The 18927-nt window shown below is 31.2% G+C and overlaps 2 protein-coding genes across 4 annotated transcripts in view; one reads left to right on the top strand and one right to left on the bottom strand.

Annotated features, from left to right (window-relative positions):
• LOC123261823 (Krueppel-like factor 3) overlaps positions 1-18927 on the top strand; it is a 252539-nt gene that overhangs the window by 218791 nt on the left and 14821 nt on the right. For all 3 annotated transcript variants that reach the window (XM_044723655.1, XM_044723652.1, XM_044723656.1), the window contains one exon: positions 18514-18781. In XM_044723655.1, the coding sequence (XP_044579590.1) occupies positions 18514-18781 (268 nt within the window). The remainder of the gene's footprint in view (positions 1-18513; positions 18782-18927) is intronic.
• LOC123261824 lies at positions 2266-5081 on the bottom strand. The gene is made up of 2 exons (XM_044723657.1): positions 4165-5081; positions 2266-2353 (listed from the first exon to the last, which is right to left on the bottom strand). The coding sequence occupies exon 1, from the start codon at positions 5079-5081 to the stop codon at positions 4167-4169; it is 915 nt and encodes a 304-aa protein (XP_044579592.1). The 3' UTR covers positions 2266-2353; positions 4165-4166.

Genomic DNA, 18927 nt, shown 5'->3' with positions numbered 1-18927 from the left:
ATTTATTTCGGAATAATTCACCGCAATAAAATGCTCTGAATATAAATTATCCAGCATCTAGATTTAACATTTGCGAAACAATTGATTTTTCGAGAGAATTACTTGGCCGGAACACGTAACGCATTTGATGCAAATAAGATTGACTGGAGATTCGTCATGCCGACAAAGTAAATGCTCATGCGTGTTTAGTTGGGTATTTTAAAAAATGTATGTAGTATATGGAGATTGGTTTTACGTGAAGAGGTAAAAGTACTAAGCATAAACCTGACCTGAGTCACCTCTAACGCAGTAGGACCAACAGCTAAGAACTAAACCAGGAACGGTACGAGGATTTCCGTGAACGTGGTAACCAAGACTCAGACTAAGACTAAGACAAGTCGTTTAATCATCTTGTCTATCTTGCTTACCTTACGCATGACTGGGTATCTCGAGTATGGAGATTAGTACCGGCTCATTCAAGAGTGTTTGCTTTTGATTAATATTGCCGTTTCCGTGACTCATTCATCTTTTTCGAACTCTCTAATTTTGTTACTCGGGATCAGCTCCAAGTTTAAAGGTTACGACGCAATAGGTCATTTATATTAGAGTACTGATTGAAGGATTTATTAATATTTTACTTTGTAAGATTTATTGAATTTTAATAAATGATTTTTTAAATGATTTAATTATTTATTCAATTAGATGAATTAATAAATCATTTATTAGATAAGAATTTTTTAAGGTTAATAATTATTTTTTTTTTTGTAGACTCAATATTTAATTTTAACATATATTATTCTAAAAAAATATTAAATAGTTATAAGATATTTAGTTATACTTAATAAATGAAAAATTATTTCTAAATAGATGAATTTTTTAACAGTTAATTGTAAGATCGAGCGAGCCTGGCGAAGCCAGGCGAAGCTCGATATTAATTATATCTATAGCTTCGTTCGAAGAGATCACTAAGTAGTACCGTCCATGTACGCTTATACTTACCACATATTTAAAAGTAAAAACAAAAGCTTTACGCCCTAGCAACCGCTTTGTTTATTAATCATATAGTTTAGCTAATATTAAATAAAGAAGAGATCGCAGGGAGGGAAAAGAATAAAATTATGAACGAAGCAGGGAGGGAGTGATCTCTTCGAACGAAGCTATAGATATAATTAATATCGAGCTTCGCCTGGCTTCGCCAGGCTCGCTCGATCTTACAATTATATCTATAGCTTCGTTCTCAAGATCACTAAGTAGATGTTCAGAGCTACAGTGAACATAATTTAAATAAAATAGAACTAAATTCAAAACAGTTTACATTTTTTTTTTTTTTTTTTTTTTTAAATTTTAATGAACACACATAGAGGAACAAAATACAATTATGATAAAATTGTCTCAGCAAAAGTATTTTTATCAGGAATAATTGGTCGGTTATAAAATTTCTCAAAAGTCTTTGATTTATCCGACCAGCCAGCTAAGTTTTTAATAATATCTAGGTTAACGCCTTTTTTAAAAGCAGTAGAGGTAGATGCATGTCTCAAACTATGAGACGTAAAGTCATTACCTACACAGCTTTGTAAAAAAGAACGAATCCACCTACTTACAGTATCTTTCGACGCTTCTTTAAAAGGTTTAACAGTAGTAATAAATAATTTATTTGGATTAACAATTAAATCAGAAGTTTTTTCTAAATATTTTTCTAAAGTTAAAACAATACAAAGTTTTGAATTTTGTAAAAATTTTGGTAAAAGTAAGAGAGGTTGAGAGACACCTCGTCTAGAAGTCTTAATCTTATCAGATATTTCTATTTCATAATTATTACCTCTCTTCAAAATATTACACCTTTTAATAGATGCAATAGTTTGAATACGATGAGCAGTAATTAACGCCAACAAAACAGCTAATTTTGTAGTAAGAGCAGGTAAATCAAGATCATTTAAAGGGCTTAATAATTCTAATTTCTCTAACACAGGATCTAGGCTAAAAACTCGATCGTAGCGAGGCTTAGCTGGTTTTAAATTGTAAGCGCCTTTTAAAAGGCGAGAAATTAAAGGATTTTACCAATTTCAGTAACACAAATTAAAGATAAAGCTGAACGAGCAGTGTTGAGTGTGCTGTAATTAGCACCATTATTAAATTTATCCGTTAAAAAATGAATAATGTCTTCGTCTTGCGGCTTAAAAATTTTAATATTCCTTGAATAACAAAAAATAACCCAATCACCGATTGGTTTAGAGTATTGATGTAGGGTTGAATGGGAAATAGAATTGATAAGTAAATCAACTGCGTCCTCAGTCACACCTCGTTCCTTGAAGGCCTGGCGGATAATCGTGCAGCCATCAGTGACATCTTTTGGGCAAGAGGATGTTGTACTTGTCTACAAGGAGATCGTAGAAGGTTAACATCAGGTTGAAAAATAATTGGCTGTGAGTCAAGTAATGAAAGCCATAAGGGATACCATGGCTGACCACACCAATTAGGAACTACTAAAATACCACAAGCCTGGTCTGTTTGAATTTTCTTTAATGTTTTCAAAATTAAAGAAAAAGGAGGAAAAGCAAAGAAATAAAAATTGTTCCAGTCAATAGTGAACGCGTCAATACAAAACGCTAGCGGATCACGATGCCAGGAACAATATTTCTTGCATTTTTTATTAAGATTTGATGCAAATAAATCAATTTCCGGTTTGTTAAAAAGAGAAACAATTTCTTGGTAAGCAGAAAGTGATAACTCCCATTCTGTATCAATATTACTAATTCTTGAAGCTTCATCCGCGTCCACATTTTCTTTAGATGGGATGTATGACGCAAACAGCCAAATATTCCTACTCTCGCACCAACTCCAAATTTTAAAGGTTAAATCATTCAGGTACTCGTATTTAGTACCGCTCATTTTATTAATATAAGCGATAGCCGTAGAATTATCAACTCGGAGCAAAATTTCACAGTTAGATAAATTAAAAACAAAAGTCTTCAGACCATTAAAAACAGCTAAAAGCTCAAGATAATTAATATGAAATTGTTTTTCATGGTAATTCCAATGACCATAAATTACTTGACCTTCACAAAAAGCTCCCCAGCCAGTAGATGAAGCATCAGAAAAAATAATCTTTGAGAATCTTGAATTTCTAATAGGATTTTTCGACGAATTGATATTATTTAACCACCAATCAAATTCACTGATTAAATGAAGTGGTAATTGCATGACACAATCGTAATTATAATTAAATTTTAATAATTCGAGGTAACGGTGTCTTTCAAATTTCTTTGAATGGAGCCAACCATAATTAACCGCTGGACAAGCTGCTGTAATGTTACCAACAAATTGAGAAAATTCTCTAATCGAGCAGTATGAAAGATTTTTAAATTTTAAAATTAAATCATAAAGATTAATTCTTTTCTCTTCTGTGAGCTCCATTGTCATGTTAACTGAATTGAAAATAAAACCGAGAAATTTACAAGAAGTAGAAGGAATGAAGTTACTTTTCTTCTCATTAATTAAAAATCCCAAAGATTCTAAAAGTTCTCGCGTGACTTTAATATTTTGCGCACATAAAGCCGCAGAAGTTGCTACTAACAACCAATCATCCAAATAAACTACTGATAACCAGCCCAAAGAACGTAAAAAACTAACGATTGGCTTGCAAATTTTTGTAAAAACCCACGGAGCAGTGCTTAAACCGAAAGGTAAACAGATAAACTCGTAGAGATGATTATTCCAAATAAATCTTAAATATTTCCAGTAGTTTTTATGGATTGGAATCATGAGATAAGCATCCTGTAGGTCAAAGCTAGCCATGAAACATCCTTCTGACATCAGTTTGAGAACCGTACGGAAATCTTCCATTTTAAAATGAGAAGTGTCAGTGAATTGATTTAAATTTTTTAAATTCAGAATAAATCTCATTTTCCCATTTTTCTTAGGAACAAGAAAAATACCCGATAAAAATTGCCCATTTTCTTCTGTACATTCTTGAATAGCACCAATAGACAGAAGGTCATTAATGGCTTCCTGCATTTTAATTTTATCATTATTAGAAAAATTATCATTTGTGGGAATAAAAGATTGAGTTGGTGTCGAAGAAAAAGGAATTTTATACCCAGAAATTGTTTCTAAAATAAACGCGTCAGAGGTTATGCTAGACCAAGCGTGTAAAAAATATTTTAAACGACCAGCAATAACTCTCACCTCTACTTTTGAGTTGAAGCTGGAGGATGTTGGGCCTGATTCGTTTGGTTCCGAGCCCGGGATCGAGTTGCAATTTGATTGTTTTGTTTGTTTGGGTACGTTGGCTTGGCAAACGGAGGACGCTGGTAGCCCGTCTGATTGAAGTTTGCTCGAGGGCCAGACGGGCCCTTCCAGTTTAAAGAAGTCCGTGTAGTTGGAAAATCCTTTTTTGGAGGTTGGGGTTTAATAGATAACCCTGTTTTTTCCACGGCAACCGAATTTTTAATGCGCTTGCCAAGATCTTGACCAAAAAGAAAATCGTCAGTAATAGAATCTTCAAGGACAGATTTTCTTTTGTCATCCACACAGGGGTAAATTTGTGAGCGTCTGGATTTACAGAGCTGATGAAATGACTCACAAAAAAGAGCACTGGAGTCACATAGAAGTTGTAACAACTGGGTTTTATCGACAGGTTCAACTTCATCATTAAAAATATTACAAATTGCCTGACCAAGAGAAACTAAACCACGACCAATCAAATCTTGGTTATTTGATAGATATTTGTCACGAGATTTAGCCGTCTTGTGGAGAAGAGGCAGCAACTCCGGGTTTAAAACAGGAGATGATAAAGTACAATTACCCTTGTTGGGATATTTATCAATAATTGTCGTCTTATCATTTTTATCTAAACCTGATGAAATGATAGCTTTCCAACAGTCCGACAATTCAGGATGAATGCTGTAGGTTTTTTCCTTGTGAAGGCGTTTATCCTTGCCCAGCATTTGGAGAACGGAATTGGACAGGGAGGGAACTTCAGGACCCTTCGTCTCATGCAGTTCGCCTGACGCCTTAAGATCGTGTGTACAATCAGTTTCAGGATCAGAGTCAGAATAAACACTCTGACGACGGTCGTCATCATCTGAGTCTGCAATGAGCATAAGAGCTAGGTTAAGATAAGCGACCAGGAAATAAATAAATAAATTCCTGATGCAAAATAAAATCAGATTATAAAAATCTAATTTTACTATTTTAAAGCTTAACCCAGTCAAAATAGGTACAACAAATTCAAAATAGAAAATTGTTGCCCAAAAATGATAAAAAATTAAATAAAACAAAATATAAATAATTACCCTCAGATAAGAGGTTATCAACGGGAGATTTAGTTGATGCCTTAGTTTTTTCAAGATCAATTAAATCACGATACTTTTGTAACTTTTTTTCGAAGGATTGTAAGAGGGAATTATCCTCAGCCTTACGCTTAGACATGATGTTTAATAATCAAAAAATAACTATTTAATCAATATAAGAAGATTTTGTGATGTTTATTCAAAGCGCACAAAAAACGTAATGATTAATAAACAAAGCGGTTGCTAGGGCGTAAAGCTTTTGTTTTTACTTTTAAATATGTGGTAAGTATAAGCGTACATGGACGGTACTACTTAGTGATCTTGAGAACGAAGCTATAGATATAATAAATTGTTCTAGCAGTGAGTAAAGGAATAAGTATATTGAAGGCAATGTAAAGTAAAATAAAGAGGCGTAAACTTGAGCCGAGGGCTCCCTCAAATGAAAAATCAGTTAAATAATTACCGGTTAAGCTATTTATCCATTACCGCAATCGGAGATAATTAATTAATCGGGAGATCGGTGGAAGTAAGGTGGAAGGTGGACGGTGGACGGCTCTCCTTATTTGGATTTTAACGACCACTAGGTCTCTTTAATTCAAAACTTGTCTACATCCATACATACTTGGAGGTAATTAAAATAGAAATATAATTAAGCGGAAATAAAATAAACATACTCAATATGAAATAATCAACAAGTTGAGAGTACTAATATATATAACTGGTACAACTCTAATACTTTCCAATCGCCTGATCACATCAAAATTTTTTCACTTGCTTACCTATCACCCAATTATATATAAATATATATTTACTCTTTTATGTATTTTACTGCACCCAAGAATGTAAGTTAATATTTCTCTTTTTTTTCACTTTAAAATGTTTTATTAATAATTTTTTATTGGAAATTTTTAAACAATTAATTTTGAAAATTAAATGAAAATTTTTTTTCTGTAATTGGATTTTTTTTTGTAAAATACTAAAAATCTCTAGATTTATATGGAAACATTTTAAGAACAATTTTGGAACGACCTAAATTTATTTTTTTTTTAAATTACCAAAATTTGTCCAAATAAAAATGTGATAAAAATTTTTATAAAAGCACCAAAAAAAAATAAAATACATAATAATCCTACATAAGAGAATCAATTAATATCGAAACACATCTTTTTCTTATTATCATGTCTCGGATGTCTTGTCGCACCTAGTTACCATCAATCAACTTGTCACAGCATCCCAGCAAAAAATCAATTATCACTTATTATTACAAACTACCAATTAACCATTAAAGTAATTAGTATTAACCAATAATCAATAATCAATAACTAAGTCTGGATAGAATGATGATTGATTATCAAAAAAAAAAAAAAAAAAAAAAAAAAAAATAGCAACCAAAAAATAAAAGCAAACCCTATATAAATTTATATAATATAAATAAATAATTTTAATCAATCACTTAAAAAAAAATAAACTAAGCAGCCGGTACCGGATCCGTCGCAGCTGTTGGGACAATTTACTCATACTCGTGACAATATAATATGAATAAATAGATACAAGAGGGAGTCTAAGACAGTGGCCAGGATAAAATGATCAGAAGTGTATCGAAAGGTACTCAATGGACATGGAGAGATTTTAAGACTTTATTCTTTATTCTGTCTTTGGAGATAATGGGCAAGTATCGTATCTTGGAGTTGGGTAGAGCAGCTCGTAGCTCGTTATACCAACAACGATCGCTCACAGATGCGTAACCACTGTTTTGGCGTTATTGCCACTGCAATCAAGATGGAACTTTGTTTCCTTTCCCTTTGTCGAGTGCGTAAGCGCTTCGCCGCAGTTATTGCGCGGATATGTTACTTTTCTCTTTCCTCAGAGTTAAACTTTTATTTATTTATGTATAAATAAAAATCTACTCTACTCTGGTATGCCTAATCGCGAGTAGATATATATTACAGAGACTCTTTTATTATTTTCTTACTGGGGACTTTTATTCGGTTCTGTTAGTATTATACATGTGTAACAAGAATAAGAACCGAGGACATCAATTTGCTCGATAACTATACCTGGAGCAAGCGTTATTTTAAATCCGTGCTACGGCATCAAGGACGGACTCTTGTACTCTGACCAATTGCTTAACTACTTTTTCCTTTACTGTTCACAGTACACCAATAACTATAAATACATATGTATTATATGTTTTGTTTATTTGGTTAGATTTTTACCACTTAAAAATAATTTATGTCGTCGGTTAGTATTCGTTTTTGATTTTTTTAGTTAAAATGGTTTTTTTTTTTTATAAAATATGGGATTTTTTCTGATAAACTTTAAACAACTAATAGAAGTAATTGTTTAAGTTAAAAAAAAATTGATAATAATTGAGGTTTGAATTTTTTTTAGGGAAATCAACAGATATTTTTTAATCATTTTAATTTTTTTACAAAAAAGAAATCTTTCAATCAAAGGAAAATTGATAAATTTTTATGTTAATTATTTAAAGACATTTTCTATAAAACATTAACAAAAAATGGTTATTTTTACTTAAATAAAAAATAGTCCTCATTTTTAGTTTTTTCAAATCTTTTTAATATTTTTTTTTATGAAAAAAAAAAAAAGAATAAAATTTATTTTAACAATTTAAAAATTTTATTGTTAAAATATGAATTATTTTTTTGTTATAAAAATTAAATTTTTACTTTTTTATGACTTTACAAAATTGAAAAATCCAATTGAAAAGTGCTCTAATGATTTACATATCAGCTAATATAAGTGTCAAGTGTTGATTACACTCCTATCCATAAAGCAAGCCTATTATTATCATGACAGTCCCGGGACAGAGTAAAGTTTGACGGACAATAAAAGAAGAACTTTCACACGTATAATAATATACCTCCGTTGATGTTGTGGGCACTTGTTGTCCCCAGTAACCTAGAGAACTACTCTGAGCGGTCTACTCCTTTCGGAAGAAAAAATGAGGATAAAATATTGCTCTCAAGCAGAGTAAGAGTCGACATCTCGAAATAATAAAAATAATTAATGCATTACATCCACGTAATATAACGGGTTGATGAATTATAAACCCCGATAAGGTCGTAAGCTTTAATTTATTATCCCCGTAATCGCCACTCTCGATCCTCTCTTATCCTCACTACTTAGTTCTTCGTGCAGACTTTCATCACAAAACTCAATATTATATTTTATTTTATTTTATTTTTACACTAACAGTCACAATAAATTATTAATAAAACACCTGTGATGTTAAAGACAATGAAATTTATTCAAATAATAAATAAACATAATTTTTGTAAAAATAAGAGAAAGGTGTCTCTAAGGATTTAATCGTACAAGTCAAACATTTTATCGAAACTCCATTCATCTTGTTGTCTCTTAGTCTTCTATTCTATGCACATACAAGAATCCTTGGCACAATCTCTGGATTTTAAAATACGCATCTGTATATTTATTTATTTATTTATTTATTATATTTTATACACTTTATAGATGCGTGTGTGTCGGCACGTAAGAGTAACTCATCCTTTATTTTCTGCAGGTGAATGCTTCTATGTAGAGAGACATAAAAGTGTATGGTGTGTAGTGAATAGGCAGTGTGTAGGGTGATACTATTCACCTCTCGAGTAGAGGCTAAGCCGCGACCTACAGCCACCTCGGCTCATCTATCACCTCTCGATAGATTTATCGTGTATCGGCACATTGCGATCCTTCGAATCCATCGTCCTTCCTCTGTTCTCCGTTCGCTATTCTCTATCCTCTATCCATTATCCATTCCCCTAGTGCTCTTTCCTTCTTCCTCCGTCCCGAGATCTGCTCTCGGCCATTTATTTCCACCCTCGGCTCATTGAAATCAGTCCAATCGCAAACTTTCAATTATTAATTCATTATTCATTCACGATTTATACGCCGGGAAGCTAAGTGGTTAGATCGATAAATTAGAGGATTTTTTGGAAACTGTTTTTTCTTCAGGTGATTTATTTAATTAGTTAGTTGGAATTAGAGCTAGGTATTTTTCTTTCCACAATTTTTCCGATAAATTTTCAGTTAGAAATTTAAAAATTAATTATTTGATATTGTGAATTTGAAAGATTTTTTTTTAATGTAAAAATTTGGAGAAATATTAATGATACAGAAAAATTTCCAACTTTTTTGTAGAAAATTTAATTCTTAAAAAAAAGGTCCTTAATTTTGTCGTATCTTTTACTACTTAGCCAGAAATTAAATTCTAAACTCCAAATACGAATATTAAGTGAATAAATATATTAATAACAAAATTTTGAAATGTATTTCTGGCTTAAATATTTATTTATAATGATTAAAAATTATATCAATGAATATTAATTAAGCAATAATTATTAAATTTAAAAATAATTGATGGTATTAATAAAATTCATAAAATTCCCGAGTCTGAGATAAAAAATGTAAATGAGAATAATTATTAAATTAAACAGCAAGAAGCAATCAATAAAAAGTAAAAATAATAGTTTGGCAAAGGATAAAAAAATACGAGTGATATTGAGTAATTGACGTTGAGCCGATAACCAGGATTCAGCACACTCGCGTTGTTTAGCATTCCAGAACCTCTCCTCGGGCGATTCGAGTAATCCACCCACGCGGCACTCTGGCACTCATCGCCTGTCTTTTTCTCTTCCCGACTCGTGTATGTGGCTCGTGTTTCTCAGCCCGGCTTGATTGTATTACCGTTGCTGTGTATGGATAGTATATAGACGGATAAATATATTTAAGAGCTGAGAGTATAAAGTAAGATTCGCCGTGAAAATTCAACGCCCAAAGAATAAAATATCCGCGTATGTGTAAGGCAAAGTAAAAGCAAAGCAAAGTTAAGGCATGTGTATAAACCATCAGATATGTGTAATAAAAGAGTGAGGGCGGCCTGCAATATATAATTACAGAGCGAAGGTATTCGGCAATCCCGCTCCTGCTTTACGATCTGGTCCTTCCGGAGTCTAAGCTGATAACCCTCTGGGTTTAAGCGTCAACAAAATAAAAAATAAAAATAAATACACTTTTAAATTTAAACTCTTTTAATACTTGCGATTCCACGCTATTATAATTATCACGCGGGCTTTTAATTCATCAATTTATTTAATAACAATAATTATTTATTTTTTCCCGTAAATCGATAAATCTTTTCAAATATTCAATTTTATTGATAATAAATTGAACATTTTTGAAACCGGCCAAAATTTTTCACCGCACTAACACTTTGCACTTTACTTGAGGTGTGCAGCTTCAAAGTTATAAGCCTCGAGATTTGTAAATATTTACCCAACAGATTTATTGATTCGACTAGTGTTGATTTTTATTTTTAATGTATAAATAAAATGGTTAAAAGGCTATCGAGTTCCTAGTGCGTTCGCTACTCTAGTGAATCTCTCCAGGATTATTATTATAAGATGAGAAAAAATCCATATAAAATATTGTATACGGCCGAGGTACAAGTGTACAGGTAACAAGTACCTTATATTGCTCATCTCGCTTTCGGGAAATACGACTGACTGTAAGGGCTTTGCTCTCATGCGATAATCGATAACCCATCGCGGTGGTTCTCACGCTTGGTTGAAAACCACCAGCACACAACTTATCGATCAATCATTCCCTGCTTTTAAAATAATAATAATTCGAAATTTATCTAACTTAACTGCTTTATTAACTTCAATAAAGTATATACTTTTGTTTAATTTTTAATCGATTTACTTTAAATATTTACTGAATCATTAAATCATCCTCTATCATTAAATAATTATAATTAGCTACTTGAGATAAAAATATTCATTACAAATAACAGGAATATTAACGGCTGTTTGATCAATTTCATAGTAATTATTAACTCTCCAATGCTTTGATCCTTTAATTAATCGCTTTTATTATCTAATAAAAGTGAACAGATTTGACAAAATTTATTATTTGATAAATTGTTTAATTTAAAAAAAAAAAAAAAAAATTAATTTTTCGATTTTTATAGTAGTAAAATTTATTAAAGAATAATAAATACAAATATTTAAAAATCATTCATCTAATTATTAGTTAAAACTTTTATATTATTTTTTAAAAATACAAATTTTTTAAATATCCTCGAAATATACCTCAGAGCCTAAATTTTTTTTTTTTGTGGTCAAGTTAATTTTTTCTATTAGTTTAATGGCATTTATTTATGTCACATTTTTAGTAAAAAAAAATTGGTCAATTAAATATTTTCCCGAGTCGAAATTCGAGTTCCGTTTTAACCGTAATTTTTTCCCATCTCAATTTTACGGTCAAAACAGACTTGGCGCTGTATTGATAGCTCATTTAAACTGAGCCTGGTTTCACCGTAACTAGTGGAGTTTTGTCCCATTCTACCACGATTACGGTCAAACCAGGCTTGAAATAATGATAATAATAATAATAATAAATAATAATAAATTAAATTTTAAAATTCTTAGGGGTCCGGGTTCAAATCCAATTGAAATCCCATTTATTTATTTTTTTTTTGTTTCAATCACTGCAATAATAATTATTATTATGAATAATAATTATTATTTTTATAAAAACTAAGTAATAGTAATTAATAATAATTGTCATTAACATAAAAATTTGTAATTAACAATTATTACAATTACTACTATCAAGATTGTTTATGAGCACAAAAAAATATATAAAATTAATTTTGTAATAAAAAAAACAAAAATGGATGATTTCCCAAATTTGAGTCTTTTTACGAACAGGGGTTATTTATTGTCCAGTTTATACATATTAAGGAGTAAGGAAATAGGAGGAAAGGATTACTTATGGTAACTTAATTTAACCTAATATTAACCTAATACGCTTCGTAAATAAAGAAATAAATAAAAGTCGCTTTGCCCTAACCGAGAACCGAACTTGGAACCTATCGCTCGTCAAGACTTACGCGCTACCCGCATCGCTACACTGCCGATTGGTAAAAGGCGAATCTCAGTAGTCTCATTTCAATTTTTTAACTAAAAACAAATTATGAAAAATTTCAAATTTTGGGTTAAAAAAAAGTTTTAGCAAAATATCGAAAAATCGATAATTAAAAAAATTTTTTTTTTCTACTTGTAAAATATTTTTTTTATCAGAGTAAATCTAAAATAGAAAAATTTTTTTTAATTTTTTGAAAAATTTCAATTTTAGAGTAAAAAAAAAATATGAAAAACGTCAGTTTTTCCCTTTTTTGAAAAACCCTTCTCTGAGATTATTATTGTTATTATTATTATTAAATTTTTAATTTTTAAATGTCAACTTTTCATGTTTTTTATTAATTTAAATTTTCGCGCCTAAGAACTACAAGATGGCAAGAGAAATAATAATAATCAACAAGATGACAAATATAGTAATAATATTTATAATGATAATATTATACTCCTGGAAATTTTTACGGTCAAAACAGACCTGCGTACGCCTGTTTTAACCGTACTTATTCTCCGATACCGTCTTGTACGGTCAAAATAGACTCGATTTTTAGCGGCATATTAGACTTCAAAGAGTTGGGACATTTTTACGGTCAAAACGGGACTCGAATTTTTACTCGGGTTAACTTTTGGCTATGAATCATGTAATTAATTATTAATTTTTAATTAAATTGGCTACGCAATAATTTTATAAATCATTTTATAAATTATGTTAAATATATAAATAAAAAAAAAAAAAATACTAATACTGTTATTGCGAATTGAAAATAAAAAAAAAAAAAAAAAAAAAAACGGAACATAAAAATATTATTCGTGTATAAGATAAGGTAGCAGGACTATTAGTACTCGATGGTGGGCCCAGTATCTCCTTTCGACGATATCGCGGATCCACGATATAATACATACAAACGAGAGCTAAACCGCGGCATTTATACAAGTAGCAACTTCCTTACAACAACACCTACCTATAAATGTATAAATATATATAAATGTATAAGTATGTATATTGGATTACATGTGTGCCAGCGAATCGTGAAAACACAACGAGGGATTCATTTTTCCGATCAATCATTATTTACAGTCGTCGATTCCCGGATAAGATAAACCCCAGAGACCGATACCGCAACAATATGTAACCCGCATCTCTTGTTGTGGTCTTGTATGCGCTACAAAGGCGTGAGAACATCGATACTAATGGCCGACGGTCAGCTCGTCGTGTTTCAGTATTGCCGATAGCATCTTCGCTAAGTGCGATATAATGTCATAACTTTAGAAAAGGACCAGTTGTACCAGTAGTGCACTAGAGTAGAGGGTAGTGTTGTTCTTTCTTCAACTCTTTCCTTACTTCTTTTAAATCCTCCCATCCTATCTACAATGCACACGTATGCCTCCAGTTGTTCAGTTGCTGGATCCATACCAGCTTATAAAATCGATTTCAGAATAAACACAACTTGGTGTGCTGTGTCTTTCACTGCACGTGCTCTTGCTGTTACTGTTGTGGTGGATAATCCTGAAATCAAACCTGAAACTACACCAGGAAGCTCGCAGATGCCACTCCCGTAAATCCTCTCTTCTCTACAATATCTACTGAGAATTTAAAACAATTCTGCGGTATCTTATTAGATTTGTTTATTTATCTTATCTTTTTTAATCTGAAGACAATAAAAATTTTAATAATATTTATAAACATGTAAATTATTTATAAAAATGTAAATTTACATTTAATAATTAATAACTCACACGAATTTTAATTTTCATCTAAGTTCCACTTATTTTTTTTCTTAATGAAAATTTAAATATTTTTTTCTTATTTTTGCACAGAAAAAAGTAAACTGTAATAAATAACAGTCGATTTATAATAAGTAATGATCAACTGCTATAAATTACCTTTTCAAACAGTAAAATCGTGATTTTACTATTCACTTTATAATATTTACCATTTAAACGTTACAATTTACTCTTTACATGGAAGAAAATACTATTTCAAACAGTAATATTCTCAATGTAAATGTCTAAAATGTTAAAGTATAATAATTAAGAATTCAGACTTTGATATTTATCATTTCGTACCTAAAAAATGATCTTATGATATGTAAAAAGTATAAAATAAAGTTAATAAATTTCTAATACAAGCAACGTCAATATTTACAAAGTAAAATGGTAAATTTTAAACGCAACGCTAAAAATCAAACTGTAATTATTGACTTGCTTGGACTGGTAAAATGTATATTTCAAAAGTATAATTTTTACTGTTTCAAATGTTAAATTGTCCCAGAGTGAGACCCCCTTCTCTTTCAACTGAGTTCCCCTTCTCCTCATAATATGGACTATATATTGAAATGGCAATTTTTACTGTTTGAAACTGTAATTTTTTAAGATGAAAGAGTCGTTATTTACTATAGTGACAGCTGCTAATCACTTATTTTGGACATTAAATCATAAATTGTGGCTTTTATACTTTCTACATTAAGTTCTGTAATATTTATATTTTTGCTACCCCGATGTCCGCTTTACTGTTTGAAACTATAAAAATTAACCGGAATCCGAGTGAATATTACAGTTTACTTTTTCCGTGTGTGGTTTAAAAATCGAAAAAAAATTTTTTAGCTTAATTAAAAGACTTCTTTATACAAAATAAAATAAACTCAGAGCCTTTCAACATCCAAAAGCACCTAAAACAACAAAGACCATTTACCCAGACGCCTCAAAACTCAAACAATTATCAATTTTGCAAGAGGACAAACTTATTAAAGTGTATAAATTAGTAGCACAATCGTGACAGAGGTTGGCACGCGTCACTTTCACCCGTCTCTGCAATTAACACTCGTAATCACCGCGAAGCAACTAAAGCGAAAAGTCCCATAAGTCCACGGCTGTTGATTAGCACATACAATACTGAATACTGAATACTGTACAATACAATACACAATGAATTAACTCAAACAATTTCATACCGTCACGTTGGTTCGTGGCATTTGCTCTTGACAAAGCGTCTCCGCAATAACTTTTTATTAAAAGTCATCAAAAGATCTGCATTAATGAGCTAGATTTTTAAGAGACTAATTTTTCATCTTAAACAATACAATATTAAAATAACAACTATTTATATTCCTAGCATATATTTCGTAGTCGTATTAATAGCGGCTTTAGGAGCATTACGCTGCTAATAATTTAGCTATTTAGCTGTGGTGTAGTTAGCCGAGTGGATCGCAGTATTATATCATGTATAGAGTATGGAGTCTGCACTGTTTAATGCATAAGGTGCACTGAGTATCTAAGTACAATAATAATCACAAGCATAATAATAAGTTTAAGCGGCCGGTTGGATGTACGTGTCTATATTGCAGGCAATTGTTAAACGCATTAAATCAAACATGTTGCCCACGCGTAAGCTAGTTCACATGAGTACGTATGTGTATGACTAAACGTACACTTTAACCCGACTATCACCGGGACGAGGAGCTATCTCATCCACTCGACAGCGAGGCATTACCGTCTGCCGATTATCCCTCAATTTGGCTCAATTCGAAAAATGTTTGCTACACACTTGGGCCATAAATCCACGGATTAACCTCTGAGTTGAACATTATCAATTACCTACTCTCTCTCGTTCTATCGCATCTGCCCTCTACTCGGTACACCCTACTAAAGTAGTGCTCTATGAGCATTAGAGCAGTTTACCTGCAGTATGGCTCACATAAATAAAATTAAAAGATGAGAACTGAGAGTAGCTAATAAGAATAAGCAAATTGTATGGATCTAATCGCCTCTAATCTAATCATCTTGGATATATCCCTGTCTGTCTTCGTCACAGAGAGTTTAAATAAAGTTAACTTGTTGATGCGATGCGGTTATTACTCGTAAATGCGCTTTGGGGTTACGACTAGTACGCAAGACATTTACGTACCGGTGACCTGTCAGTATCTTATTCCCGGTATAGTATCTTGATGATCACCGACGTCATTTGATGTCGAAGATCACGGCCCTTACCCTCTCGCAGACCGAAATGAGAAAAGTTAATGCCACAACTCTAACAAGAAAAATATCAACGCCGATGAATTAGAGGGAAACAGGTGGATTCTTCGGAGAGAGAAGAGACAAAGTCACGGATTATGCTTCTATGGTTATAGAGTTGGGAGAGCAATAACTACAATGTGTATAAGGCTAATTAAGCGGTTAATGGCTGTGCTACATGAGATAGGGGAAATAGCTTTTATGTCGTTATCCTGACATATGTCGCTGGTTCGTTTGAGAATAATGCTTGTTGGTAAAATCTCTATGGTAAAAATTTATGTAAGAAATTTATGATTGATATATTACACTGATAGAAGGATTTAGTTCTATTTAATAAGATTTAGTAACAGATACTAAATGATTTAGTAACAAACTTTTCATTACCAAATATTTAGTAATAGGTACTAAATCGTTTATTAAAGCCCATTTAGTTCCACCAAATAAATATTTAGTAGTATTTAACAAATGATTTATTGGTACTCAATAAATCGTTTATTGGTATCAAAGAAATTAATTTTTTAGCTAATTTTAGCGAGTAACCTAACTTTTTAACTTAAAATAAATAAAAATAATTCAAATAAATAATTTTAAGTAAAAATTTAAGGTATTATAAAGAAAATAATCTCATTAAATTATATTTTTTTGTTTGAGACATTTATAAAATTTTAAATTAAACAAGTTTTTAACATATGTGTTAAAAAACTATATTGATATATCAATAATAGACAAATTGAAAAATCTTAACTAAACACCACTGAGAAAAGACAGAAATAGAAGACATTTATTGGGAGTATGTGTGTTTTTAAAGGTTTAATAAATCTCCCAAAATCGAGCTGAATAAAATAATCTAAGTCAGTGAATAGGTTATGTATAACATAAACGTTGGAATTAAAGCATAGCCATCTACCGACAATACTTGCCAAAAAAATATTTAGTACCTGTTACTAAATATTATTTGGTGGAACTAAATATTTACTTCCATGTAATAAGGCTTTGTTCATATAAAGAAATCATTGATTAAACTGTAACAAATAATAATGATGGGTACAAAATATTTGTTTCTCCCAAATAAATGAATAAAAATTTTGTTACTAAATCAGTTTACTACTCTGTACTAAATCCTTCTATCAGTGTAAAATATTTGGTATTTTAATTTTAATTGAAGTACATTAAATTATGCATACAAAATATGTTTTAAATTTTGTAAAAAGTTTTCTTTTTATATTATTTAAAATACATTTTTTTAATATTTCAATCTATGTTTATATTTCTTATATATTTTTAATTATAATAAAATTATTAAACATCTGAAAATTTTTAGAATTTTATTTTTATTCAAAAAATCCCTACCAAGAAAAGTAAAAAAAAATTTAGAAGTGGATATTTCAAAAAATTATCAAAGCAATTTTTTAAAATATTTTCTTACTACTTTTTTAAATTATCAAAAAAATTTAATAATTATTATCGAATACAAAATTTGATTCCAAGTAATTATTTAATAATAAAATAATTACTTATTTCATTTATAAAATATGACATTAAGCAGAAGTGCGTGTTTTGTCTCATGAAAAACGAATTACCGAGGACTTATGGGGTGTCTCAAACAAACGATACAATAAATCTCGCAATATTTATGGCCTTTCTGACATTTCGCATTGAGACTGTCTCAATAAATAGCAGCAGCGACCTCGGAGCCTAAATCATGACCCAGTTAGAAACAAGAAATAAGAACTAAAAAAAAAAAAAATACCAATAATAACACAAGGCGTAGAGGCCTTGGTCTGACAGATAAGAATAAAACAATTTAAACATAACAAGAATGCGTTATTGTGCGTAATAAACTAATACACACTATTATATCTGCGAATCGGGAAATCTAGATCATCCGGAAAGCCTCGATATCTTTCAGTACTAATAAACTTGATCGCGATTCAGTATGATATTATATTACATGAACATGTCATGTACTTAGGACGGTAAACACGACAAGGACGTTGATGCGTAAGTACCGCGGGCATTAATCGATCGATCTATCGTGCTCCGAGCGATCCATCTCAGACGTATCGAGAGTAAATCTTTATTCCGCGGTTTTTTACCCGCGACTCAAACATGATGCACAGCCTTGTCTACTTAACATTATGGATTATAAAACATTTATATATTTACTGCAATGTGAATTGGCGCCAGCTTTCGATGAAAATTTACTCGGAATTTTTTTTTTTTTTTTTTTTTTTTTTTTTTTTCTAAACAATCCAACAATTTATTTATTTATTGTTTTAATTAATTTGTTACAGTGTCACCGGCATTACCACTAGTGGACATTGTAAGAGAACGCGAGCAGGAACGAGACCGGAAGAGGCAGGAACCGAGAGACGTGACCAGAAATAAAGAACGAGAGCGAGAACACCGAGAACGAGATCGAGAGCACCGCGAGAGACAACGGGACCGCGAGAGGCAGCGGGAGAGAGAAGTATCAGTCTGTGGTATTGAACCACCTGATCCTGTTTTCGTATCATCCTCGGCGGCCCTCCTTGCGTTACAAAGGATAAAGGAGGCTTCGCTGTAAGTACATAATCCTGTTTCGTCTCATTATACATGACGATTTCATTTTTTTTTTTCGTTTTACATTTACATTTTTTTTTATAATGAAATATAAACACCCGAAAAACACAGCGGGTGTGTCTGGACTTGAACTTCACAGAACTGTG

This window comes from Cotesia glomerata, linkage group LG3, assembly GCF_020080835.1.
Source record: "Cotesia glomerata isolate CgM1 linkage group LG3, MPM_Cglom_v2.3, whole genome shotgun sequence".
Taxonomy (NCBI): domain Eukaryota; kingdom Metazoa; phylum Arthropoda; class Insecta; order Hymenoptera; family Braconidae; genus Cotesia; species Cotesia glomerata.
The sequence above is the reverse complement of the archived record's forward strand: the minus strand, read 5'-3'. Positions and strand labels throughout refer to the sequence as shown.